The sequence below is a fragment of the Balaenoptera borealis genome, assembly GCF_965194805.1.
Source record: "Balaenoptera borealis genome assembly, chromosome: 9".
Taxonomy (NCBI): domain Eukaryota; kingdom Metazoa; phylum Chordata; class Mammalia; order Artiodactyla; family Balaenopteridae; genus Balaenoptera; species Balaenoptera borealis.
Genome location: NC_138873.1, coordinates 50887193 through 50915126, shown reverse-complemented (window position 1 = coordinate 50915126; position 27934 = coordinate 50887193). Strand labels below are relative to the sequence as shown.

Below are 27934 nucleotides of genomic sequence, written 5' to 3'. Positions count from 1 at the left end.
AAGAAAACAGACTAACCTTATTCCAAACATGCAGTGAATATAGTTCCAAATAGCCCGTCTTAGCATTGAGGTATCAACATCTTTGTGCATTGCCATTGTATTATAAGTAAGATTGTAAGCAATGTGAAATTTTTCATCGATCAACTGTCCTACATCTGGATAAAGACGATTTACCAAAGAATAACCATGGTCTTCCCAACAATAGTCCTAAATACACAGAACAGAACAAATGTGAATAATTAAAATGTGGCCAACTATAGTTCTATGTCTGTCGCTCTTCGGTGCAGTGAAAGTACTGGCAGCTGAAATCCACTGCCTTTCTAGTACATCCCTAGCTCTCAGTTTCACTTGCATTCCAGTTTGATGTTTTCAATTTCTATACTGCAACATGCAAAGTTACGTTTTGTAACTCAGCGAGTTTAAAAACCAGTGGAGGGCTTCCCTGGTGGTGCAGTGGTTGGGAGTCCGCCTGCCGATGCTGGGGGCACGGGTTCCAACCCTGGTCCGGGAAGATCCCGCGTGCTGCGGAGCAGCTGGGCCCGTGCGCCACAACTGCTGAGCCTGTGCTCTAGAGCCCGTGTGCCGCGACTACTGAGGCCTGCGTGCCTGGAGCTCGTGCTCCACAGCGGGAGAGGCCACCGCGATGAGAGGCCCGCGCACTGCAGCGAGGAGTGGCCCCTACTGGCCGCAACTGGAGAAGGCCCACACGTGGCGATGAAGACCCAATACAGCCAAAAATAAATAAATAAAATAAATAAATTAAAAAAAAAAAAAAAAACCAATTGTTTAAAAAAAAAAAAAAAAAAAAAACCAGTGGAATCTCTTCCCCTTACACACAGCTCACCCATATTCAGCTTTCTCTCAGTTTCCCCCGTCAGCCTCCAGAGATGACCCATCTTGGGAGGCCACTCTCCTTTTCTATTGCTGCAGGCATTCAGATGGTCCTCAAACTTTGTAAATTTTTAATTCAAGGTATCCATCATTCATTCTTTTTCCTCCTACCCACCTCTGATTCTCAGCCCTATTAATTGTGTCTCCTAATTAGTTTTCCCAAATTAAAGTCTCCCTGCTTCCTTTCTTTCCATCTCAAGCAAAACTTAATAAGCCCCCACTTCAATGTTACTCCCATATTTATTTTCCTAAAACACCTCTTTGATATTATGCCATCACTATGGTCAAAACCTACAAATCTGATCATCACCTACAAATCTGATCAATTTTAAACTACCTTCCCACTAATCCTTTGCTTGAAGGTCTTAGCAGCCCAGTCAGTTTATGATCCCTTCCCTCAACCTATGCTCAGTTATTACCTAGTCTCCTCTGCTTACAATGCCCATGCTTTTAAACCATTCAAATCTCTCAAATCCTAATCTCCCTCCAAAAAATTTTCCAGTCCACATGATCTCAATTGTAATCTATTATATTTCATGACACAACTTCACTAGCAAGTAAAATATTCTATAATTCTTTCCTTGTGCCTAATTCTGTCTCCTTAAACAATATGTTAGTTCCTTGAGCAAAGAAAAAAAAAAACTCATAGTTCTCAAATACTTTCATAATTCTGGTAAAAGAGTTATAATAGCCCCTGCACAATAATTGGGTAAGTTGGGAATATCAACTCATCTGAATTATATATTTACCTATCTAAATTAAATATATAACAGACTGTTTAAGAAAAACATTTACACTACAGTATGTTTCTACTGACGGATTGGAAGCAGTCTTACAAAACTAGAGCACAGAATAGATAAATGTTTGCTAATTGATGATTCTCAACTTTTATTCTGGAACTAGAAGATACAGCAATTGTTACCCCTGAGATATACTTGCAAAGCACTTAGCACAGTGCCTCCTGCCAAAGCGAAAACAGAGAAGGAGCCTGGTATCCTGGAGGACGACGAGGTCCCTAAGTTTCCATGGGCTCAGTATATACAGAATTGTACTGGGAAGTTTTACTGTGTATTTCAAAGTTAACGATTATGGAGCTAAACAAACTGGGTCTACCAACAATAATTCTACTCCCTACCCCAGTAACTTTATTTATTCTAAGAGATGGGTGCTAAGTAATTTTGGAATAAGATTTATTTATGTGAATCCTCCTTAAGGTTTAAATTTGAAAGCTTTAAAAATTCTCATTGCTTCAAATGACATTCAGTTCATATTTTAAAGGGAATTAGGTTATTGTAATCATGGTTTATTTTCTATGGTATATCTGTAAGAACTCACCCAAATTAAAAAGAAAACAAAAAATCCGCTTTCCCTATAAGTCCTAATTTAAGCAAATTTTTCACTCTTTCTCATCCTCTTTCCCTCCACCCACACACACATAATGCCGAGATGCTGTGAGGACATTTCTCTTGTCACTCAGGCCTGGTGCATATCAGGGCAGAAATCACCTCACTTTAACACCGGGGCTCAGTAAAACAATGCTATAAATGCAAGCTAGGTTCAAACACAACTATTATTTATTGTTTAGTTATAGTAGGAACTTTAACTGGGTTTCTGCATACCATCTCTGGGAACCTAACCACTATTGTAATTTTGCTTTATGGGTGAATGTGTTTTGAATTCTGAGCAACTGGTTTATGAACTTTAACAATATAATAAACATACCTAAAGGAATTACGTGTACGTAGAAAAGTTATTTTTCTCTGCATCGCTTTCTGTTCTCAAATCCAGATGGCTCTTTCTTATTTTAAGTCAGACTGAGATATTTCTAATCAAGCACGTACATACAACAAGTTGTCATTTTACCTGGACTCGAAATGTTGGGGCGTGCATTCCATGTCTAGAGAAATCCTTATACCCATAACTAGTATCCTCAAAGTGACGAGATACATCTCTTGCTGGTGTAACTTCTTCATCATCTGAAATAATTTTTTAAAAAAACCACTGAAAGCCTTTCAAAAACAGGATGCTAGTTAAAATTCATTTTACGTATAACAAGTAAAAACAGGATTACCCTTTCTCTGACACTGAGTAACCAATATCAACTAAAATAAAGTCTTAAAACTATAAGAAATAGCCTACTTACGAGTAAATGGAATATAATAAAAGTAGATTCTCTGTTATTAAAAAAATACTCATGGTTGAATTTTCTATGCTTTTCATTCCTCTCTTTCACAGATCCTCTCTCCCTCTGTGTCCCCACTGTAGTTTATAGATACTAGGTTCTACTGAAAAGTATGTACTCCAAGTATGAACACCCTTTTGAATAATCTTTATGGTGATAACAAATATAAACTTTAAACTTTGTGCTCTAAACTTTAGCACTTGGACTATTTTTAACTTTAGCACTTGGAATATTTTTAATATCACACAATATATAAAATGATCTCTTTAACAGCTCGAAGGTCCTAGAAACAATTCTAAAATGATGAATAAAGGAAAGAGGTTCTGTGCGTCATTGTTTTTACAATGTTTCCTGCACTGCTCTAAGCCTTTTCAGATTATCTTCATGTTTAGGAGTCGATGAGATTATAGTTTCAAGTAAATAAAATCAAAGACTTCTCCTCAAGCTAACATCCAACCTCCATTTATACAAATTTTTTTCTTTGCTATTAAGAAACTTGCTTTTAACATATACTCTTTGTCCCACTCTATTATTGTCAAAATACAGTGACACACTTTATTAACTTTTTTCCTTTAAATTATCTGGTTTACATATTAAATCCTATAGCCTACATTTGATAAAGGCCAAACATAAAGGATTTACGTTGTTGTTAGTTATCTAATAAGTAGCTCCTTTTCACAAATCATAGAATTTTAAAGCTGGAAGCAATCTCAGGCCTTTAAATGCAATTTCCTCATTTTAAAGAAGACAGGGCTTCCCTGGTGGCGCAGTGGTTGAGAATCTATCTGCCTGCTAATGCAGGGGACACAGGTTCGAGGCCTGGTCTGGGATGATCCCACATGCCGCGGAACAACTAGGCCCATGAGCCACAACTGCTGAGCCTGCGCATCTGGAGCCTGTGCTCCGCAACAAGAGAGGCCACGATAGTGAGAGGCCCGCGCATCGCGATGAAGAGTGGCCCCCGCTCACCGCAACTAGAGAAAGCCCTCACACAGAAACGAAGACCCAACACAGCCAAAAATAAATAAATAAATAAATAAGTTAAAAAAAAAAAAGATAGAAAAAAAAAAAAAGGAAGAAAAGCACCCAATGTTAAATGACTTATATTCACAAAGTTTATTAGAAGTGATTGTAGTATTAGAACCCAAATCGAATGTCCTCGCTCTTAGTCTAGTGCTGTTTTCACTATAACTTCCTTTTCTAGAAGTAGGACTACCTATGCAATAACCTTTCTAAAAGGAAAGACATATTTGGATTAAACTTAAAAGCTTTTGCACAGCAAAGATAACCCACAGAATGGGAGAAAATATTTGCAAACGAAGCAACTGACAAAGAATCTCCAAAATATACAAACAGCTCATGCAGCTCAGTATCAAAAAAACAACCCAATCCAAAAATGGGCAGAAGATCTAAATAGATTTCTCCAAAGAAGGCATACAGATGGCCAAAAAGCACATGAAAAGATGCTGAACATCACTAATTATTAGAGAAATGCAAATCAAAACTACAATGAGATAGCACCTCTCACTGGTCAGAATGGCCATCATCAAAAAATCTCAAACAGTAAATGCTACAGCTGTTGCTGGGAATGTAAATTGGTTCAGCCACTATGGAGAAGAGTATGGAGGTTCCTTAAAAAACTAAAAATAGAGTTACCATCTGATCCAGCAATCCTACTCCTGGGCATATATATGGAGAAAACCATAATTTGAAAATACATGCACCCCAATGTTCATTACAGCAGTATTTACAATAGCCAAGATATGGAAGCAACCTAAATGTCCATCAATAGAGGAGTGGATAAAGAAGATGTGGTACATATATATACAGTGGAATGTTACTCAGCCATAAAATGGAACAAAATAATGTCATTTGCCACAACATGAATGGACCTGGAGATTATCATGTTAAGTGAAGTTAAGTCAGACAGAGAAAGACAAATATCATATGTAACCGCTTACACGTAGACTCTAAAAAAAGTGGTACAAATGAACTTATTTACAAAACAGAAATAGAGTCACAGATGTAGAAAACAAATCTATGGTTACTGGGGGGAAAAGGGGGGAGGGATAAACTGGGAGATTGGAATTGACATATACATACTACTATATACAAAACAGATAACTAATAAGGACCTACTGTATGGCACAGGGAACTCTACTCAATACTCTGTAATGACCTATATGAGAAAAGAATCTGAAAAAAAAGTGGATATATGTATATGTATAACAGATTCACTTTGCTGTACACTTGAAACTAATACAACATTGTAAATCAACTATATTCCAATAAAAAAAGGATACTTTTATTTAAATTCTCTTAAATTAAAAAATTGGGCTTTTATTTTTGGACACAATAGACATTTTATTGACTATGTAATCGTTGCTTTTACCTGAAGAGAAGACAAACATGCTCTCTCTTTTTTCTATTTCAAAACGTGAAGCCATCTCTTCCTGACTTGCCTCTTCTTCATCTCGACATTCCTGTAACTGCTTCATCTTTTCCATGAGGGCTTCGACCTCAAAGAAGGAATCACTTACCTGAAAAGAAAGTGCAATTAAGGTTACATATGTCAGACACGGAATGAAATTTTTGAATTTTATTAAGTCTGTTTCATAAGAATTTGCATCTTAATACAATATAAGAAAAGTAGATCTTCTTATAACTTTAATGCACATGAATGAATCAAAAACAATTATTTTGGCCTATTATATATACAGATATTTAAATTTTAAAATATAAGAGAAAAATGATTTTAAGAACACATTCTAATGTTTTACCTTTTATCACTAAAATTAGTAATATCATTACTATCAATGCTAAATTTTAAAAATTAAAATTTAACACTAGTCAATTTAAAACAACTGAATATTTAAGAGTTAAACTTTTATTTGCTCAATCAGTTAAATAAGGTACACAAAGTATAAGTGGTTTTGCATCAACTGTGTACACTGGGCATGTTGTCAATAGACAGGCATATCTCAGGTATGTTGTGGGTTCAGTTCCACACCACTGCAACAAAGCGAGTCATGAATTTTTTGGTTTTCCAGTGCATATAAAAAGTTATGTTTAGGGACTTCCCTGGTGGCACAGTGGTTAAGAATCTGCCTGCCAATGCAGGGGACACGGGTTCGAGCCCTGGTCTGGGAAGATCCCACAAGCTGTGGAGCAGCTAAGCCCGTGCACCACAACAACTGAGCCTCTGCTCTAGAGCCCACGAGCCACAACTGCTGAGCCAGCATGCCACAACTACTGAAGCCCACGCGCCTAGAACCCATGCTCCGCAACAAGAGAAGCCACCTCAACGAGAAGCCCACGCACTGCAACCAAGAGTAGCCCCCGCTCGCTGCAACTAGAGAAAGCCCACGAGCAGCAACAAAGACCCAATGCAGCCAAAAATACACTATACTGTACTGTACATTATACTGTATACTGTACTGTACTATACTGTCCGCTATACTGTTTATACTGTAGTCTATTAAGTGTGCAATAGCATTATGTCTAAAAAAAACAAGGTACATACCTTAATTTAAAAATATTTATTGCTAAAAAATGCTCAACACCTGGGAACAGGGAGCTTATCTACTAGGGAAGTTTTTAAAAATTTGATTATTTCACTATTATCTCATTTAATAGAGCGATAACTAGGAACAGTACTTTTTCTTTAGCCTTGTACTAAGTCAAAGGTGGGGAAGGACAACAATCCAACTCTAAGCATCCTAGCAACTCATGTACTCTCTCTTAGACCATCTCATAACCTTTAAGCTTTGATAAATAATCAGTGGCCATATGCAGGCCTCTAACAACAATCCAGATAGCTCAACAGAGGGTGGAACTGATGGTCTTGGGCCTTGCCAGCACAGCACAGTGATCAACCTTGGGAACATGATTTTCCCTCCTGGGCTAATCTCACCATATGTAAATGCTACCTCTTATTTAGTACCTGATAAATGCCAAGCACTGTACTAGGTAGGCCTTTTACCTCTTTACAGACATTTCATTTAAACTTTACAATAACCTTGTGTTTGACCTTTATTTAGAAATGAAAGAATGGAGGCTCAGACAGGTTAGATAACTTGCCCACAGTCAAATATATGTTAACAGTCAAATACACGTTAAAGTCAAATATATAAATTCAACCTGTCCAAATCTGTTTAAAAGTAATAATACAACTGAGAAAATCTGTGCAAAGTATTCAGAAGGCTGTAATGTTGTTTCTGTGATTTCAATTTGGAAATATAAACCCTTTGCTCTTTCACTACAGCTAAAGAATGCACAGGGAATTTTGACTCATTATATATAGAATTAAAATTTGCTTATAGAAAATTCAACTCATTCTGATCTGTTTCAAAGGAATAACATAACTGAGAAAATATAAAAGCCAGAGAAGAGAAGGAATAGAGGTAAAAGCATTTTAATAAATTTATAGTCACTTTTACATATATTTGTGAGAAGTTAAAACATGAAGAAGTATTTTAAAAGGAGAAATTCCAGATCAAGGCTGATCAAATCTTCTAAAAAATAATTAAGAAGACAGCCTGTTTCTTCTGTGCAAAACGATGTGATCAGCATCAGGAAGTTTCTACCACCAGGTTCCACTGTTCTCAGTCTCCCCTCATCTCACTCAGTAGCCGTTCAATACCAGATGGCTCTGATGGGGCACATTGTTGGTGGCTTCTGATCCTAAAAGTATTCAAATGTAACCTCCTAGAGGGTCTTATAATTTTGTATGTCCCTTAGCATCAGACTAGTGCTGAGCATTTGGAGGCCGTCAATAAATACTTGCTGAATGAACAGGCATGGGGACCTAATATCTTTTTGGACTTAACAGGGTAGATTTTCTTAAAAGCCAAATGAAAAAATAATATAACAGCAATTACTGTGATTACTCTTATGATGATCCTATAATAAATAATAGATACTTACCGAAACATTTCCTGCTGAGTTGACCTGCATCTCATCCACACTGTGATTGCCATTTGTAATGTCACAGATGCAGTAGTTACTAACAGAAGGAGGTCTGAATGTGTGGCCACCATCACAATGAATTTCTGGACTGATTCCACAGCCAAATGTGAATGAGGCAAGAGAATGATAGTGTGTAAGTAGAACTACTGCATGTACCAGTTCTGCAAGGGACCAGCTGTGCTCTTCAGCTTTTAGAAGTCCCTTGGGGAAAAAAACGAGAACATATTTTTATACTGGGGTATGGTATTGATGAAAGAATACAGTTCATCTTGGTATTTAACCTATTGAAAACAGGATTAGTTACTATATAAAACTTAGGATAAAATTACAATTTGAGGCATGTAGAACCCAGAATTTGCTAATTTAATTTTTATAAATATGTATTCACAAATAGAGCTTAACATAATCTGATAACGACACATTCGTTATTATTTTGACTTTCTGAAATCCTGATTTAAAAATGTAGAATACATTTTGTTTAAAAGCAGTTGCCATATTTCAGATGATGGATTATGAATGCATTAACCATGTTGTTAGTGCAGTCTCAAACCAAATGTAATGAATTTGTGTTTAAAGTAGAAGCTACTGTGTAAAATACGCCTGTTTTTCTTTATTATCAGGCCTCCTCAAGGAATTTTTAAAAAGTGGTTTGAACAACTTGACTCTGAATATTCTTAAATCATCAAATTATATTTATTTTAAAAATTATGCTCAAGGTAAAGCCTACAGTTCTTCAAAGTCTTACAAATCTGTGTCCACTCTGCTTCATTATCTATTTTATAATATTGTGTAATTTTATATTACTAGACAATATAACAGACATTGCATTAATCATATTCAAATCTTGTATCTCCTTGATAATAAGATGCTTCAATTACATAAAAGAATCTAAAATATTCTAGGGAATTCCCTGGAGGTTCAGTGGTTAGGTCTCTGCACTTCCACTGCAGGGGGCATGGGTTCCATCCCTGGTCAGGAAACTTAAGATCCCACAAGCCTTGAGGCATGGCCAATAAATAAATAAATAAATATTCTAAAAAGAGAGAAAGACAACACCAAAAATATATTGTATTTTTAAGAATTTCTACTGCATGGTAGATTCTTTTAGAGAATGTCCATCTACTTTTATTCTATTATCTTTATTAATAAATAGAACCAGACGAAACTAGTTTAAAATGGTATTTTACAAAGATAACACAACAAGATGCCACTTTACATCTATCAGAATGGCTAAAATCCAGAACACTGATAACAACAAATGCTGACAAGGATGTGGAGCAACAGGAATGCTCATCCATTGCTCATGGGAACACAAACTGGTATAGCCACTTTGGATGACAGTTTCTTACAAAGCTAAACACAAGCTTATCATACGATCCAGCAGTCACACTCCTAGTTATTTACCCAACTGAGTTGAAAACTTATGTCCACCAAAAAGCCTGCATGTGAATGTTTGTAGAAGCTTTATTCATAATTGCCAAAAACTGGAAGTAACCAAGATGTCCTTCAATAGATGAATGGATAAACTGCGGTACATCCATACATGTATTTTTCAGCAATAAAAAATAAGCTATCAAGCCATGAAAAGCCATGGAGAAACCTTAAATGCATATTGACAAATAAGCTAGTCTGAAAGGGCTATATACTGTGTGATTCCAACTATATGACAGTCTGGAAAAGGTAAAACCATAAAGACTGTAAAAAAGAGCAGCAGTTTCAGGGGGAAGGGGAGAGAGATGAATAGGGGGAGCATAGGAGATTTTGAGAGAAGTGAAACTATTCTGTATGATACCATAATTGGTGGATAACACGACATTATGCAGTTGTCAAAACCCATAGAACTGTACAACACAAAGAGTGAACCCCAATGTAAATTAGACATTATTAATTCATCAGTTACAGCAAATGTACTATACTAATACTAGATGTTAGTAATAGAGAAACTATGTATGTGTGTGGGGGCGGGGTGGATGGTTGACAGGAGTAGAATATGGGAACTCTACTTTCTGTGCCATTTTTCTGTAAACCTAAAACTGCTCTAAAAATTAGTCTAATTTTTTTTTTTTTTTTTTAATGACACCCTAGATATATTCTCTACTTACCTCAATATGTTCTTTGGTAATAAGCCAAGGTCTATGGGCTAACACTTTGTTAAGTTCTCCTAAATTCTGTAGTTTTTGAGGAGCATTCTCTAAACCGTTAAGCCACTTGGGGTCTCCACCAACATGAAGGAAATCATTTACATGGAGATTCACTAAGTAGGAGCACTGATGTCTTGCTGCAGCCTTAAGAGAAAACAAAAAGATTATTCTAATTACTCATATTAAAATCTTGAACAACTACAAATCTTTTTCTTTACAATATGCAAAACAGCTAATTAAGTTTTTGATTAGTAAGTTTTCAAATTTTCCATATACTACAGAAATGAAGTTTTCATATAAACATTTAAAAATTCATACACTATAGAAAGCACCTCAAAAATATCCCAAGAACAAATAAAATATCTGATCAAAATATCTGAACTTTAGAAAAATTTTATACCTACTGTCAGAACCTCAGATTAAGAAGAAACTTCAATTAAGGTGCCAACCATAAAACAATGGAATATTATTTATAAATTGAACGTGAGTACCACCACTTATGTCAATCTGAACTATCAGTGAAATAATCTTGTGTTCTACTTTATTCTCGTATTTAATAGAAAATGGTTCTCAACAGAGTGTAAATACATATTTCTTTTTCTGTTATATTTGACAGCATACTTATTTAGAAAGAGGAAAAATAGATACTATCTAACAGGAATCCAATTAGAAGTTAGAATATAAGGATTTATTCCTGTGTTTGAAGCATTAACTATCTCTTAAAAAGATTAATAAAGCAGGCAGAAAGAATTTTTCACTGAATGTTTACAAACCATTATTCCAATGTAGTGCCGATAATGTAGGGGTAATGGCCCATCCATTTGCAGTAGGTAGTGTTGAGTTTTTAAGAAACTTTCTAAATATTGTGGGTGAAAAACCATCACTAAGGTAATATTATCCAAACGACCCAAAGCAGCAAAAGAATCTGCAAATAAAGTATGCATCTGTGCGTCTTCACTCCCCACTTGAAGAATCTGTATGAAAGAGAGGAAAACCATGGTTTCAGAAATTGTAAATCAGTGTAAAAGAAAGAAAATACGCAGGGGGAGGGAAAAAAAAAGGAATATGCATGCACTGCACTCTAAGTGTCACCTAGAAGCAGATTAAATTTGGCTTAAGAAAGAGAGGTTATAATTCTACAAATTTAACTCAACTGGTTGCAAGATAGCAGAATAAAGAGTCACGTATCATGTAGCAGGGGAAAAACAACAAAGGCCAAACATTAAAGGCCATCTAGATAGGCTGCTTGCAGACTTGACCAGAATCCAGACATCCAGATCTAAATCCAGAATCCAGATTTAGATTATCAAATTTGCAGAGCTTGCAAACAGACACTAATGCCTTTCCTTTTAACAACACCTACTCTCCCTGAATTTACAGAGAACCAAAAGTAACTAACAGTAAACAATCCCTGTGAAAACAAAGTATAGGAGCATTTACATATTTAGAATTAAAGATCCAATCTAGCATTGATACCAGCCTGTGGAGTTGGCCAAGACCAAGTAACTCGGCTTATGGGCACACCTAAACAACATCTAAATATAAGCAGGTGGCATATCATTGGTCAAAAACAAGTCTTGCCTTTGCTTGATTAAATATGGGTGTTAGAAAAGCATCATGAAATACTAGAAATCAACATGACTATAACAGCTTTTTAATCCCACATATTCACTGCCAAAACATGATGATTAACTTGTGTAAAGCATATTGTTGACCAACAGTTGTTCAGATGCGAAGATGTGGGTCATGAAAGCTTTTCCTTAGAAGCATACAGTTCACTATGTACTTTCACAAACAACATACCTCCTTTTCTGGGATGAATCTGCTTGGTCCGTGTCCTAGTGGTCGAGGAATTCTAATTCCAAGTTCCTAGAAAAGAAAACTACACCATCTCAGGCCTCCAGCAGTAAACAACATGAACCGAGGCCACAGGAATGGGAGAGAAAAACAGCCAGTTGAACAGAGACTGGCTTGTTCTGTTGTTTTTTTTTCATGGCCATATATATATACCAGATCCTCTGTTTGCATTACATAGCTGACAACAGTTTATAATACAACTCTGACTAAAAACAATAAAACCTGTTTCACTAAAACCAGAGTTTTGCATAAAGTACTTGGCAGAAAGTCTAGAACAGAAAGTTCAGCACATAGCAGCCAACCCTGTGGATTGTCAGTGATACAAAATAAGACCAATGTGCTTGTACATCCAAAACCCAACCAACCAAAATATCAATCCCTGTGCATCTTGTCAGGAAATGAAAAAGCCATAACCTCTACCTAGACGTCTTAAACTGAAGTATAATTATTACTACATCTATAATAACACTTCACAAGAACAGAAATACTATGAAAAATAAAAAAGCTATTTAAATCCACAAAAGAGAAAGTAGTGCAGGGCATGGTTTCTCTGTGGTTGAGTAAAACAATTTTAGAGAAATTAATTTTGTTTGTGAGTTTTCCTTAAATTTTTAATTTATAGGATCTCATCAACTTTGCTTATATTTTAGAGGAGCTCAACTAATTAAAAAATAAATGGTTTTCTGCCTTTTGACATAGTGAACCTAGAATTCTATACTTTATGTGACAGTGTAGTGTGGTTAACAAAAACTGACAATCTACTGTTAGGCTTCCATCTTTTCCCTCAATACAGTGTGCTAATAGAAACAAAACCAAAATGTAATTCAGACTTTTTTTTTTCTTTTTGAGGCTCATGTCCTATCACTCCAGTCTCTAAACAAAAAACCCCCTCCTTCTTTAACAACTAAATATTAACCCTTGCTTATATAATTACATACAAATATTATTTCTACCCTCTCTCTACTGCTTCCAAAAGTCCTTCATGATATAAACCAGATGCTTTCCTTTTAAAGGAAAAAAAGGGGGGAGGGGGCAGTCAGAGAAGAACATGTGGCAGCAATTCAAGAAATCTGGTCCAAGTGAATGAAAACCTTTTGAGCAGAATGGATTTTTAAAAATTAAGCAGGCAGGACAAAATTGAAGAGAATCTTAATTAGGAGAACTCAAGATTCAGATTCAAAGTAGGCTGGATTTGCCAACTAAATCTAAAATTTTATATATGTTTCAAATAATCTTGTATTGGAGGTCAGTGATTTCTTACTCTGATAATTCCACACTTATACTGAAGACAGTAATGTCTAATAACCATGCCCCTCATTAGAGGAGGCACTAAATTCACTGGCCCGGCCGTGTATGTGTCTCAATTTTAATATCCTATAATAAATGCAAGGAAAAAACCCACATTCCTGCTATTCAACACATCATCTTGGCACAAATGCAGCCATTTATATAAAATGATGACTCTACTGGCCTTTCTAACTGATTTAATTACATACATTTCTACCAAAATATACTGGGCAAGACTTTAAGGCTAAAAATCAATACTTACCCCTTCTCAGTTCTTTACTATCTTATTTAAACAAAATGCGTTTTAGCAAACACCCCATTTCAGGGGTTTATTATTCATTTTCTACCTAAGAGACACTATTCTTGTGACTTTAGTATACAAAAGGTGGCATTTCAAAGGAGGAGAAATGGACTATTCAACAAATGATTTTGGTACAACTGGAGAGCCACTCAGAAAAAAGTGAAATTGGCGGCTTAAATCATACTTTACTCCACAATAAATCAGATATAAGTGTAAAAAACAAAAATAAAAAACATTACAGTATTAGAAGAAAATACCTGTGGACTTAGGTCTAAGAATGCCACAAAACCAGGAAATCATAAAATATAAGATTGATAAATTTGATGACATAAAAATAAAGACTTTCACATGGGAAAAATAAACACATAAAGTCAAAAGCAAACAGAAAACTTGGAAATATATTTGCAACTCATATAGCAAAGGGCTAAATTTTTTTAATACATAAAGACAAATCACTAAGAAAACCCCCAACAACCTCACAGAAAAATGAACAAAGGACATGGACAGTTCAAAGAAAATGAAATATAAATGGCTGAAAAAATGATCAACCCTCACAATAAAACAACTGCCATTTAAGTACACTGAGATACAATTTTTCACCTAAAATACTGCTTAAGATCAAAAAGTTTGATGATAGGCTGTGTTGAAGAGGGGGTGGAGAAATAGCCATTCATTGCTTATACTTTTCTGATGGGAGTGTTTTGAAGTGTGAGGAAAAAATATCAAGAAACATATAAGGAGTATAAATTACTACAACTTCTAGGAAGGCAATTTGAAATACTGATCAAAATTTTAAAGTTACATACCCTAATCAATAATTCCATTCTAAACATTACCCTATACTCACATTTCTTAAATGTCATGTGTAAAAGTATAATCACTGCAGCATTGTTTCTAGTAGTACAAGATATAAAGCAACCTAAGTGCTCATCAATAGAGGACTGTTTCAATCAAGTTTAGTATGACCATAGACTAGAATAGCATGAAGTCCTCACAAAGAATGAAGCAGTTCTATACAAGTTGGCTTTAAAAGATCTCCAAGATACATTATGTGGGGGGGGGGGGGAACAAAGTGTATAATACATATATATTATGTTACTATTTGTAAGGAAAGGGAAAAAAAATTACCAATTCCATTTCTAGGACTTTATCCTACAAATACATTAGCAGCATGTGGATTGTGTATGTGTGTGTGTTTATTTTTTTAAAAATAAGACCAGATTCCTAGCACAAGGGCCTCAAAACAAAGAGGTTGAAGTATATTGTTTTGGTTTTATTTCTATACCAAATAGATAGTTTATATATCAAACTGTTACAAAACAATAGCTTTACAATTCCAAGAAAGTGACTATCAATGTTTCAGAAATGGAATATTTTCCTATAGGCATGCCAAAGGTCTTTCCCAATGGTCCTTTCTAATTCTCAAGTCTTTGAAAGTCCATCCCTGTAGCCAAATTTAGTGGCCATACTGGTATCACTGTCTCCCCTCTTCCCTGCCTTCAAAGGTCAAACCTTTCTTTCCCAGTTCCTTTAGAAATAGATTCTTTTATGTATTTTATGAAAAATTGTGTTTTAAAACAGGATGTTAAGAAAAAGCAAACATTCTTAGGAATGGATTATAAACCTATTATGCTAAGAACCTCTTACTGTTAAGATCACATTCATTCCTTGGTGAGGTACCAGTCTAACAAAGCAGGGGACAGAATAGAAAAACTGAAGAAAGGAAAGGAATGGAAAGGAGTATCTGATATTTAAGACTCCAATTTCATTATTTTACTTACGGCTAGTTCTAGGTAAAATAGAATTTTATGAACTCTGAAATTGCATCCCAATTTATCCTAATCCAGATACTGTCAGGAAGCAGGTCATTGATTCCATCTAGCCTCCCACTGCACACAAACTGAGCTCTAACTTCTGGGAAAAGGAAACAGGTGACAATTATCTTGAAAACAGCCAGGAAGTCTGGTTCTAGAGTTGGTGTCTTTAATTAATTACTCTCAAAAGAGCCTCTTTAAGAGCTTTTGAGAGACTTCCCTGGTGGCGCAGTGGTTAAGAATCTGCCTCCCAATGCAGGGGACACGGGTTCGAGCCCTGGTCTGGGACGATCCCCACGGAGCAACTAAGCCCATGCGCCACAAGTACTCAGCCTGCACTCTACAGCCTGCAAGCCACAACTACTGAGCCCGCGTGCCACAACTACTGAAGCCCGCGCGCCTAGAGCCCGTGCTCTGCAATGAGAAGCCACCACAATGAGAAGCCCACGCACCGCAACCAAGAGTAGCCCCCGCTCTCCGCAACCAGAGAAAGCCCGTGCACAGCAACGAAGACCCAACGCAGCCAAAAGTAAATAAATAAGTAAATAAAATTTTTTAAAAAGAGCTTTTGATACTTAAAGGTCCTTTTAGATAGCATTTTTATTATACAATAGTATTCTTGGTTTCTAAAGGGTTAAAAGTTTCAATTTTCTGGAAAACTCACTTTTGAAACACTTCTTTTCCTAGTCACATGACAAATTAGTTGCTACCCTATTTTCTAGCAGGTATTGATTTAAAAACAACAAAAAAGGCACTGCAGGTCTTCAATGGTGTGATCGTAAGCCAAACTAAGTGCATTTCATAACGTCCTAAGGGTTCCTTCAATTGTGCCTTCATATGTACCTGTAAGAAACTGAATTACAGACTTTGAACAAATTTTGGCCAATCTAGATTCAAGGAGGCAGAACTTGCCAACGGCAAATGGCCTTGTTGTGAAGCAGATGTAAATGCTAACCACAACACAAACCTCACAGGCTCTTGGTGAAGGTGTGGCTGGGAAATCTAACATGGGAACTAACAGTCTTCTCCTCTCAACAATCCTCCTAATCAGCATCTTTGAAGACATAGCAACAGCCTCTGCCATCACAACACTGCTGCAAATTTCTGACGTGATATCTGTTTCCTCTCCAGTGTGTACTAACACACTAATTTTCACAGTATGAAAATCCTCAGCAAATGCTGACAGTACCACAGAATGACTAATGTATGCAATGTATCACTGTATGAATCTGTGTTTATGAATTTACTGTTCTAATCAGATTTTTCAAATTTGTCAGATACACTTATGAATCCATAAGAATACCTTTAACCAAAAAAATGAACAGTTTGCCACAAGTGCGAAATGAGAGCGTTTGTTGGCTTACAGTGTCTATCCACTTGCAAAACTAGTTGAAAAGTAAAAATAATCAGATCACTTGAATCATTTTATTTTTTCTCACTGCACTTGGTACATTATTAAACTGTCTAGATGTCTTAATACTGATAATCACAATAATATTAATTCTGAGTTTTAAAAAAATTACATAAGTTCTTTTTGAAACACATTTCAACAAGGCAAAAATATGCTGTGTAAAAAGTAAAAGTTCCCATCCCACTCTTCCTTGTTTATGAGAATCATTGCCTATAGCTGAGTGCTAGCCTTTTGACATTTGAAATTTTTATATAGAAATGAAGAAATCTAGAAACATTATAAAGAAGACTTCCTATTATAACAACATGTACTAGTGCTTCTTCTAAAATTGTCATTAACTCTTTTATAGGGAATTTAGAAATACTCAAAGTTCAGGTACCTCTTTTTCCAGTGTCTGGTCTTATATGAAATACATTCTAGAAAAATAAAAACTCACTGACTTCAAAGTACTGGCTTTATAAGGCTGACTTAGGCCATATGTGTGCCCTATACTTTAGTCAGGAGTTCCATTCCTGGAAAGGGTTTAATTTAAAGGCACCGTGGAAGCTTGCTATTTGATAGAGTTGTGTTATTAATTCTTTTGTAAAGTGAATAGTTTTCCTATAAAGCACTACTTCCTAATTTATCTTCCCACATGTTGGAGGTTTTAAAAATGAAATACAACTATACAAAGGTTCCTGGTGTCCCGAACACAATCCCATAGGCTCTGTAATCAATGTGCAAGCTATTGATATAATGTATCTCTATCTTCCAGTTGACATGGCTATATTTAGAAATTCTAGATCTGGGCAAAAACCAGGATTCTGCAAACAAATACCACCAGAAATAACAGATTCAAGCACAATGATTGAGGCTCACTTCTGAAAATGAGAACAGATCTGTTACGGCCTGCAAACAGAAACTGTAAATTCTATTTCAACACTTTCACACTCTTTTCTATGGTAAAGTTTCAAAGCAACAGTTATGAGACTTTTTTTAGGTTGTTGTATTATCTGGAAACAAGGAGCACATTATGTATCCATGAATGCTAAAATCTAGAAAAAGCATTTGGTGTTCTACAACCTTCACGAGAACGTGTCTTCATTTAAGTTTATATGATTATATGTAGTATATCATAGTGTAGACTCCATTTACAAAAAATATATATACATATTAATACTGAGTCATTTTAGTGGGCAATACAGTAGAGAAATTACCTCGTATTTACATTTCTTTAAGTCAATACTTAAAACATTCTGATTTCAATTTTAATTACGATTTCTCTACTTTCTCCCTTGCCACCCTTTTGAATTAAAGCCTTTTAAAGTTTCAAATTTGAGTTAAAGGTATATTAGTAACTCTCAGATGGTGCCCTATTTGCAGCCACTTAGGAAAAATACAAAATGTTACAATTAAATAGCTCTTTCTGAAGGCCAATTCAGACACAAAAAGGGATAGTTTAATAAACAAGAGTAAACGCTGTGCATAACGTCATTGAGCTGGCAGAACATACTTATTCTAGGCAACATCATCTTTTAACTGACCGAAATATATTAGTTTCTTTTTCTTTCTTTTTTAAAGTAGGAGGCGAAGAGAGTGAGGGTCCCCGAATAATGTGTTTTGACAAGATGCTGAGGGGGAAAAAAATCCACAGGCTGTTCTACCGTGAGACTAGAGTTTGTTAGGTTTCTTCTGGCTTGTGGAGACTTGTACAGAAGACAACGTTATTTACGTTTCGGAGACTTCCATTTAAATGACCGAGGCAGCTGTCCCTCCCAGCCGCAGCATTTTCTGCCTGGGGACGACTCGCGGTGGCAAACGCCCCCCCCCCCCCCACTGGCCGCCCCTTCACCTGAGGGGCGCGGACCAGCCTGCGACGCCCCGCCGGGCAGGGCGGCCGTCCGGGCAGTAGCTCCAGGGGCGCCCTCCCCGGGGAGCGTTCTCCGAAGCTGTTAGGGTGCGAGGGCGGGGAAGCGACGCGACCTCCATGCAGCCCAAGCAGTTGGCCGTGTGCCCGCCCGCCCACTCGCCCACTCGCCCGGTCCCTTGCCCTGGTACCTCGTCCTGGCCGCGGCTCCCGCCACACTGCTTGCAGCCCAACAGCTCCGAGACGGCCAGCGAGGCCGTATACGCCTCGTTCGCGGCTGTGGCCAGGCGCATATCGGCGCGGGGACAGCTGCGGACGCGCAGGGGAGCCGCGGCGGCGCGGAGGAGGCGAGAGCTGGACGGGCTGCCAGTCTGCCTCTGAGCTGTAGCGCCTCAGTCGACGCTGACGGCTGAAGCAGTGCGGGGCGGGACGGGGCAAACAAACAAGACATGCGGCCCCGCCCCCGCCGTCACTCCGCCGAGTCGGCAGCCGCGCGCGCCAATGGGGGCCCGCAGCGCCGCGGCACCCCGCCCCCTTGGCGCTGAGGAGCGGGCGCTGGCGGGGAGCGGGTGCTGGCGGGGGGCGGGCTACACGGCCGGGCGAGAAACAACCTCTAGGGAACGAACTCCCGCGAGGAGCTAATCCTCGGGTCGGAATGGGCTCGGTCCTCCGGGAGGTGTGCGTGCACTGCGGCTGGAAGATGCAGCGCGAGCCGGCGGGTTTCAGTTGAAAGGCAAATTGTCCCTGTCCCAGTATCAGCAGCCGAAAGCTTGCCCTCCCTCCACCCGCTCGGGTCCACTTACCTAGAGCCAAACAGCAACCCACCTCTAGGCTGACCCCGACACCACCAGGAGGAATCAAATTCGCTTCACATTTTATGAACTTTTGAAATTTCCCTTTCTTTCCAATAATGCCCAAACAGCGCTGACTGGGCCGCAGAATGCAGAAACAAGTAGGGGACCATGACCCATATTCAATGTAAAATTATTTTGGGTAAGCTATGTATAAACTATAAATATCACTCTCCTACACAGATAAGCCTTGGTAGCAGATCTCTAAATTTTTTTTCTTCCCAAGTATATTCGAAAGCTTTAAAATTTGTTTCCTCATAAGCGCCCTAGGTTCTAAAGAAAGAATCTCTCTCTGAAACCTGATGAGGAACGTGAGAAAACAGGTCATAAAGGAACACAAATAACTGACATTGTTGGATCTGGAACACAAATCTCTCAAGTCCTGTGTCAACACTATTTCCTTACAGGGCTCCATTAACTTCTTTTTAAAAAATTAACTCCTAAATTAGGTCTCTTTTTTTGCATGTTTGCCCCGTATTTTCAAAGGCTTACATGCTCAGGTTAAAAAAAAAAAAAAAGTTGGAACATTCTGATAGAAGGAAACAAGCAGAGTTTAAGTCAATAAATACTGACAGACACAGAACCAGGGCTCATACATGAAAATAAGTTTCAGTCTTAGGAGTGAGGTTACAATGTCTCAGAGAAAACTGAGTTACTCTTTGAGCTCTTAAACTGTCACATTTTAAAAGTAGCAGGTTAAAAATGGTTACTTTTTATTTATCTTCTCCAGATAAATAAAATGATGTTATATGTTCTCATACACTGCTTTTATAAATTGCTAAAGCACCCAAAATATTTTTACTGGTCAAGAAAAGCAATTTGAGGTTAATATTGACATAGAAGAAAAGGTTACAGAGACGTCCAAGCTCTCTTCCTCTGAACACAGCCACAGAAACAGTCTAATCTGATGCCCACTCAGCCACAAACACACAGGCAAAAATAAACCCAGTAAACCATCCAATTTGCAGCAATATGACATACCCTCCAAGATAAACTGGTTGTAGATGAATAACGTGGAAACATAAATGGACTTGATGTAGGGGTTGTGAGCTATAGAGTTACTTAATGAGGGAAGTATGTGAAAAATAATGACTGGCTCTAGAAGAGTTGAGCTGTGATTTTATTTTCTGGAAGGAATAAAATAGTGGGGGTTAGCTGTCTAGTAGGGCATAACCTTGTCTGTAACATTAAAATTATATCATTTACAAAATGGAGAATGTTTACCTTTCTATTTTATAATGAGAGGCAAGGGAAAAGCATGCATTTAGCTAATGCAAAAATGGTTTAAATGCAAATTAGAACTGCAAACTGTGTATACACATGTGTATATATACATATATGTGTGTATATGTGTGTGTATGTATACATATATATGTTCATGTTTGATACTTTGTGCTTAATATTTATTGAAGAAACATATGTTGAAATTGAATAGGAAGCTCCAATTAGGATCTCTTTCTTTCTCTTTCTTTCTCTTCCTTCCTTCCTTTCCTTCTTTCTTTCTTTCTTTCTTTTCTCTCTCTCCCTCCCTCCCTCCTTCTTCTTTGAAAGTTTCAGTTTATTTATTTTGATGCTGCCTTACATAAAAAGAAAAATAATTTTAATAATTTCTAATTCAGTCCTTACTGAGACCCTTTCAAGCCATTAAATGTCAAGGTTCCTTTATGGTTTCTATAAAGACTGACTTAAGGTCTTCAAAGAGTACTGATTTTTGCTCTTTTTGATAGAGCAGTAACTGTGAATTAGTCACTCTCTTCTCTAACATAAAAAGGCTGCCTCCAAATAAATCTATTAACCAAGAGTTCCAACAATTGTACTGACCTGCAAATATCACTGTGTAGATCTCACTTCTGGAAATGCTTTGTTCCAAATCATTTAATAAAAAGTTTGTATTTTCCAAAGATTTCACTACTTGAGTAGGCCAGATGTCCTGAAGGTGCTTCTCCTAATGAACCCCCAGTGCTAAGCATGTAGTAAACCTCCTGAGCACCGATTAGTAATTGGGAAGGACTACGTTTTTTGATATTTACCACAGGCTATCATTATAGGCCAGCAGCTATTTACAAAATCTGCTATTTAAACATTTCCTTTCAACATTTTTTTCTTCGATTAAGAATCCTGACATCTAATCCAAGAAGTAAGAGTAAATCTGAAATATTTCCTTTCCTCTAAAAATGTTTTGGGAATTCCCTGGTGGTCTAGTGGTCAGGACTCCGAGCTTTCACTGCCAAGGGTGTGGGTTCAATATCTGGTCGGGGAACTAAGCTCCCACAAGCCATGAGGCACAGCCAAATAAATAAATATAAAAATAAAAATGTTTTGGTAAACCTACTCAAACTGTATCAAAGTGAGGTTTTTGCATTTGTCATTAGCAGGAATGGTCTCAACTCTAATTTTCTCAAGAACAAGATGTTACACCCGTGTAAAAGAGTGGTGTCAAATGACTTGATCTGAGCAGAGAACTATGTGGCATTAGAGAGTCCAGACTTGGTGTGGTGGTTCAAGATGGGCTTCCAGAAGGAAGAGATATCTGAGCTAGGAGCTTAGAGGATTAGTAGAGAGGCCTTGGCAAGAAAATCGGGGGAGTGTTTGGGAGAGTAAAGACAGAGTTCTAAGCAAAGAAACCAGCATGTGCAAAAGCCCACAGGCAGGGGAGAGACTGAGAGTGGTAGTCTGTTAGGAAAACTGAATAAAGGAAGTTCACTGGGGTCTAGAGCACAGGGTATGGAGAGTAATGGATGAAGTTTAGGTAAAACATAAACAGTAAGGAGGGACCTTGTTTAAGATTCATTAAGGACAATAAATTTCATTCTTAAGAGTAATGTGGAGTTACTAAAAGTTTTAAAGAGTAGAATGACATCAAATTTGCATTTCAGCTAAGGTTTAGGCAAAACTAGAGGCAGGAAGATGAGCTAGGAAGGCTGTTGAGGCAATTCTGTCAAGGCAAGAGGGTGATGTGAAGAACAATGGAAATGAAACAAAGTGTAGGGATGAAGGTGGATTTGTCTCTCCAACATGATAATAAGTTTCTTGAGAAAGGAAATGATGCCTCATACTTTTGTTTTTGAAATTTAGGAGATAAATCTCAACTTACATGCTCTCCTGACCAAGTGGCTTCCCTAAATCCATTAGACTTTAAAAAATACAGTCACCTAATGAAAAAGAATATGTATATTTTAATAGAAAGAATACTAATCAGGCCAAAACATATAATCACACTTTCATGGACCACATATTAAACCTTGAATTTTCTCATTAACTAAAGGAATTAAAGTACTATAGATTTGTAGATCTATTCTTTAGGAATTATATTTAATAACTGGTTAGATACACATAGCCATGATTTTAGCCATTAAACCAAAGAACTCCTTTAAGAAGGGGAGTGGGATTTGTTAGATTTATGGGGTTTAAGCATTCTTGAAAAAAATGCCATATTGTCATTTAAAACATTTTTACTTGGAATGAATGCTGGTTTTTAAGATTACTTCTGCTTACTAATTTTGTCAAGATTTTTCTCCTCTAGCTTATTATCTTCCTGTTTTTTTATATATAGCTTGCCTGCTAAGCACTTTTTTCCTTTCAACATCATGTTTTGGGTATGTTGAGATCCTACTAGTACTGAACGTTAATTTTATATTCTCTTATTTGGCCTCTACTTTTTTCACTTCTTCAATTTAATTTTTAGAATTATATTACTTATAAAGAAGCAAGAATGTTGACAAATCTTTGCTATCTTTCGCTCCTTTAGGGTTTCTTCTTTTAGAAATGCACAGTTTTAAATTTCTACATAGGGTTTTAGAAACATAGACCATCACTCGTATTTGTAAACAAGTAGTATTCCAAATAGTGTCAGTGGTTTTAAATTAGAAAATCACTTTCCCTCAAAGAATAAGCATGTTAAATCATGGTCAGGTATTCCAGGCTAATGATAAGACCAACATATCAGACACTAAGAACTTTACACTTATAAGGCAGATACAATTATTTCTATTTTACAAATTTGTAAAACAGAAACTCATAAAACATTGGTAACTTGTCCAAGGTTGTAAAAGTAGTCAAATGCAGACTGAGATTAGAACCTAGGTCTGAATCCAAAGCAGCAGAAGCTGGGCTGCTTCTTTTAATGAATATTTTAAAAATGTCAATAATGGTATGTTAGCTTAAGTTCTTGATTCTGATGGCAAGAAAAGAGGGCAGGAAGAAAGAAAAATTTATCTCCCTTGCTCATACTTAGGGTGAGATCTGGTTTTAAAAAACAGAAAAGAAAAAAGAAATCATGGAATGAGTGGTCTTGGTCTTTGAGAGCTTCTCTCCTCTATTTTTCTACCCCTGTCATTCCTCTCAGTGTCTCCCCAGACCTTTGGTAACTTCATGCTACCCAAAGCTCCCGCAATAAAGTTTACCCAACTTCCTACCTGCTCCTCACATTACCCCTATTCTTCTTAGAATAACTGGTAGGTATTAGGAAGAAAACAGGCTTCTTATACTAACTCACACTTATTATATGAGGGACTGACATCTCATACTAATTTATTTATTTATTTAGTCTGTCTCAATAGAATGTAAGCTCCATAAAATCAGAATGTTTGTCTTTTTTGTTCACTGCTGTCTTTCTGATATCTTAGTGCCCAGCACACAGTAGACCCTCAATAAGAATGTACTGAATGAGTGAACTCCACAGAGATGTTTCCATTAAAAAAAAAAGAAGCTTAACTCAACTGAAAACTTAATAATGAATTTCAAGTTCAATATTCATACAATAAAAGATTTGGGCCATCTAGACAAACACTTTTGGAGGCTTTGGGGTCACTGTTTAGGCAGGCAGGCAGGCTCTGCTTGGGAATCAGCTTGTCCTTTCCAGCTCTACCAAGCAAATTCTGTTTTTCATAGTCTCTTCCCATCTTCTCCTTTGGAACCCCAGATATTCCCAAGCTCCTTTGATTTTTCTGTTCCTGTTTTCCTGCACTACCAAGATAGTGGCTATGTAGGTTTGGGCAATGGTACATATGGCTCACTTGTTAAGTCAGGCAGGTACTTACAAGTCAGACACTGCCTGTATACATACCATAGTTTGACAAATTCATGAACATTCTGTAACCAAGTCTGGCTTTAAACATCCTGAGGCTTCTCTAAAGTGAAGTGACCGTAAAGTAAGTGTTGAGATATCAAAGTTAAGTGGGAGAATTCATTCATTACAACTTTTAGAGGCTAATTACTTTTCAGCATTGTTGTTGAAGTAAATAAGAAGGAATGGATTTAATCTGGAATAGGATGAGGTTCAAGAAAAAGATGAGTGTAGTGGGAAACTGAGAGTTAGGTCTTTATCCCATATGTTCTTAGGAGTTTCTGAAGGTTTTAAAGAAGGACAAAAAGGAAATACCAACTCAAAAAAAAAAAAACCAAAAAGGTAATGGAAGATACTTAATGTAGGACATGTTCAAGTAGAAAATATTTCTCAGGCTGTGCATATATACTGTATTGTATTTAAAATAGTTTTTGAACATAGGCAGAACACTCTATGACATAAATCACAGCAAGATCCTTTTTGACCCACCTCCTAGAGTAATGGAAATAAAAACAAAAATAAACAAATGGGACCTAATGAAACTTAAAAGCTTTTGCACAGCAAAGGAAACCATAAACAAGACGAAAAGACAACCCTCAGAATGGGAGAAAGTATTTGCAAATGAAGCAACTGACAAAGGATTAATCTCCAAAATATACAAGAAGCTCATGCAGCTCAATATCAAAAAAAAAACAACCCAATCCAAAAATGAGTAGAAGACCTAAATAGACATTTCTCCAAAGAAGATATACAGATTGCCAACAAACACATGAAAGGATGCTCAACATCACTAATCATTAGAGAAATGCAAATCAAAACCACAATGAGGTATCACCTCACAACGGTCAGATTGGGCATCATCAAAAAATCTACAAACAATAAATGCTGGAGAGGGTATGGAGAAAAGGGAACCCTCTTGCACTGTTGGTGGGAATGTAAAATGATACAGCCACTATGGAGAACAGTATGGCGGTTCCTTAAAAACCTGAAAATACAACTACCATATGACACAGCAATCCCACTACTAGGCATATACCCTGAGAAAATCATAATTCAAAAAGAGTCATGTACCACAATGTTCACTGCAGCACTATTTACAATACCCAGGACATGGAACCAACCTAAATGTCCATCGACAGATGAATGGATAAAGAAGATGCAGCACATATATAGAATGGAACATTACTCAACCATAAAAAGAAATGAAATTGAGTTATTTGTGGTGAGGTGGATGGACCTAGAGTCTGTCATACAAAGTGAAGTAAGTCAGAAAGAGAAAAACAAATACCATATGCTAACACATATATATGGAATCTAAAAAAAATAAAATAAAATAAAGATGTTAAAATAAAATGGTTCTGATGAACCTAGTGGCAGGACAGGAATAAAGATGCAGATGTAGAGAATGGACTTGAGGACACGGGGGTGGGGGCAGAGGGGAAGCTGGGACAAAGTGAGAGAGTAGCATTGACATATGTACACTACCAAATGTAAAATATATAGCTAGTGGGAAGCAGCCGCATAGCACAGGAAGATCAGCTCAGTGCTTTGTGACCACCTAGAGGGGTGGGATAGGGAGGATGGGAGAGAGGCTGAAGAGGGAGGGGATATGGGGATATATGTATATATATAGCTGATTCACTTTGTTACACAGCAGAAACTAACACAACAGTGTAAAGCAGTTATACTCCAATAAAGATGTAAAAAAAAAAAATAGTTTTTGAGGAGCTGGATTTCATCTGTACCTAAAAACATATGTGAAAATGCTTTTTAAATTCTCAAAATGCTTCTGTTTGTGGGCACAAGGCAATAACTGGTTTTAATATGTAACCTATAATTTTAAGTCCAAGGAATATATTGGTCTGGCATAATATAAAAAATTATCTTCTCAAACTAGATTAAAATCAAACTTAATATCTTCAACTTATCCTGAGCCCACGGACTTCATGGAACTGAATTCTCAAGTGTTTACTTCCTTTATAAAACTGAATTTACCCATAGTTAAAATGTTTAGGCTAAATGCATATTAGTAAGTCATTTGCTTAATCACATCTGAATTTTGAATGTTTTATTCATACTAGAGATAATTTTAATTCAAAGAAACAAAATCCTAATGACAATATTCTAAAATCTTTTAATCAAGTTATTTTTTGTTTATAACAGCTATCCTGACCTCTCTATCCATGCCCCCTCGCCATGATTAGTACTACCAAGCTGTGAATAGAGTTCAACAATATGTGCTTTTCTAACAGCTCAAAGAACCCCCCACTCAGTTCCTTTGTGATAATCTTTAGTTGTAGGTCCTTTAATCCTTTAAACCACCTTCTTTCTTTGCCTCCTCCTGAGATCTCTTGTTTTTCAAGAGGGTATTAAGTTGTAGATCCTTAACCTCCTCACAAAGTACAAGGCCACATCTACAAACTACTTGCATATTACTAAGCATTTTAGAAATTAAATGCCATTCACTGGATTTTCTCATCTGTTCTTCTGCCCTCCAAAATCCTCACTGCACCTCTGTGGGCCATTTTCCCCTTTGCCCAAAGGATGTGGGTACATTCAGGGCACGGTAGTTCAACAAATATATTTATTTTCACTTACCACTACTATCTCTCTATTTAGCTAAGAATACTCAAAAAAAGAATGCAACTTTAAAAATTATGTTTTTTTTTTTACATGAGGTTAAGTTTGAACAGAATTCAAGATCATTTCATTTGTAGTAAAAGAAAATCTGATTTTCCTAATTTTTGGCAAATAATTGAGAAACACTAAAATAGGATTTTATTCAGATATTACAAGTTGGAGAAGGTAGTATTCTTTTTTAACTTGTTATATCTCTAATTTAAAAAGTATGTTTTTAAATATCTGTTAACTTTATAACAGATAAAGCTGATTGGATAAAGTGAGTTTAGATATGAAGCCAAAGGGGTTTATAAGACCCTCCCCAAAGTGAAAAAAAAAAAAAAAGTATGTTTTGGCATAGGTTTATGTATGGATGTCAGTGCTATTATTTTACCAATTAACAGAAATCTTAATAATACGTAAACACTTCAGTCATTCATTATTTATAAATATTTACTGAATGCCAATTATATGCACTTAATTTCTTAAATCCTATGAACAAGGAGAAACATCTTAATTTGAGATTGGACATCTATTTTATTTAGACTTAAACCTCTCACATAAGTCATACAGATTGGCAAATAGCTTGGGATTCTGTCAGGGATCATTAAATAGGGAGTTATCTACTTTAACGTCCAACTCTGAGAAAAAAACCAAAACAACAAACAAATAAGAAAACAAAAACAAAACCCCAGAAGGTA

General features: G+C 36.7%; 2 protein-coding genes across 5 annotated transcripts in view; one reads left to right on the top strand and one right to left on the bottom strand.

Annotated features, from left to right (window-relative positions):
* SESN1 (sestrin 1) overlaps positions 1 to 27934 on the bottom strand; it is a 108989-nt gene that overhangs the window by 3242 nt on the left and 77813 nt on the right. Inside the window, exons 1-8 of one of the 3 annotated variants that reach the window (XM_082404787.1) lie at positions 18890 to 19124; positions 11986 to 12051; positions 10956 to 11156; positions 10144 to 10326; positions 8000 to 8242; positions 5466 to 5613; positions 2755 to 2867; positions 17 to 207 (exon numbers count right to left, since the gene is read on the bottom strand). In XM_082404787.1, the coding sequence (XP_082260913.1) occupies positions 17 to 207; positions 2755 to 2867; positions 5466 to 5613; positions 8000 to 8242; positions 10144 to 10326; positions 10956 to 11156; positions 11986 to 12051; positions 18890 to 18991 (1247 nt within the window). In that variant the 5' untranslated portion in view covers positions 18992 to 19124. Of the gene's footprint in view, positions 1 to 16; positions 208 to 2754; positions 2868 to 5465; positions 5614 to 7999; positions 8243 to 10143; positions 10327 to 10955; positions 11157 to 11985; positions 12052 to 18889; positions 19125 to 27934 lie in introns of those variants that run through there. The other 2 variants (XM_082404785.1, XM_082404786.1) reach the window with 2 other exon arrangements.
* ARMC2 (armadillo repeat containing 2) overlaps positions 1 to 27934 on the top strand; it is a 286480-nt gene that overhangs the window by 211518 nt on the left and 47028 nt on the right. The gene's annotated exons all lie outside the window — the stretch shown is intronic.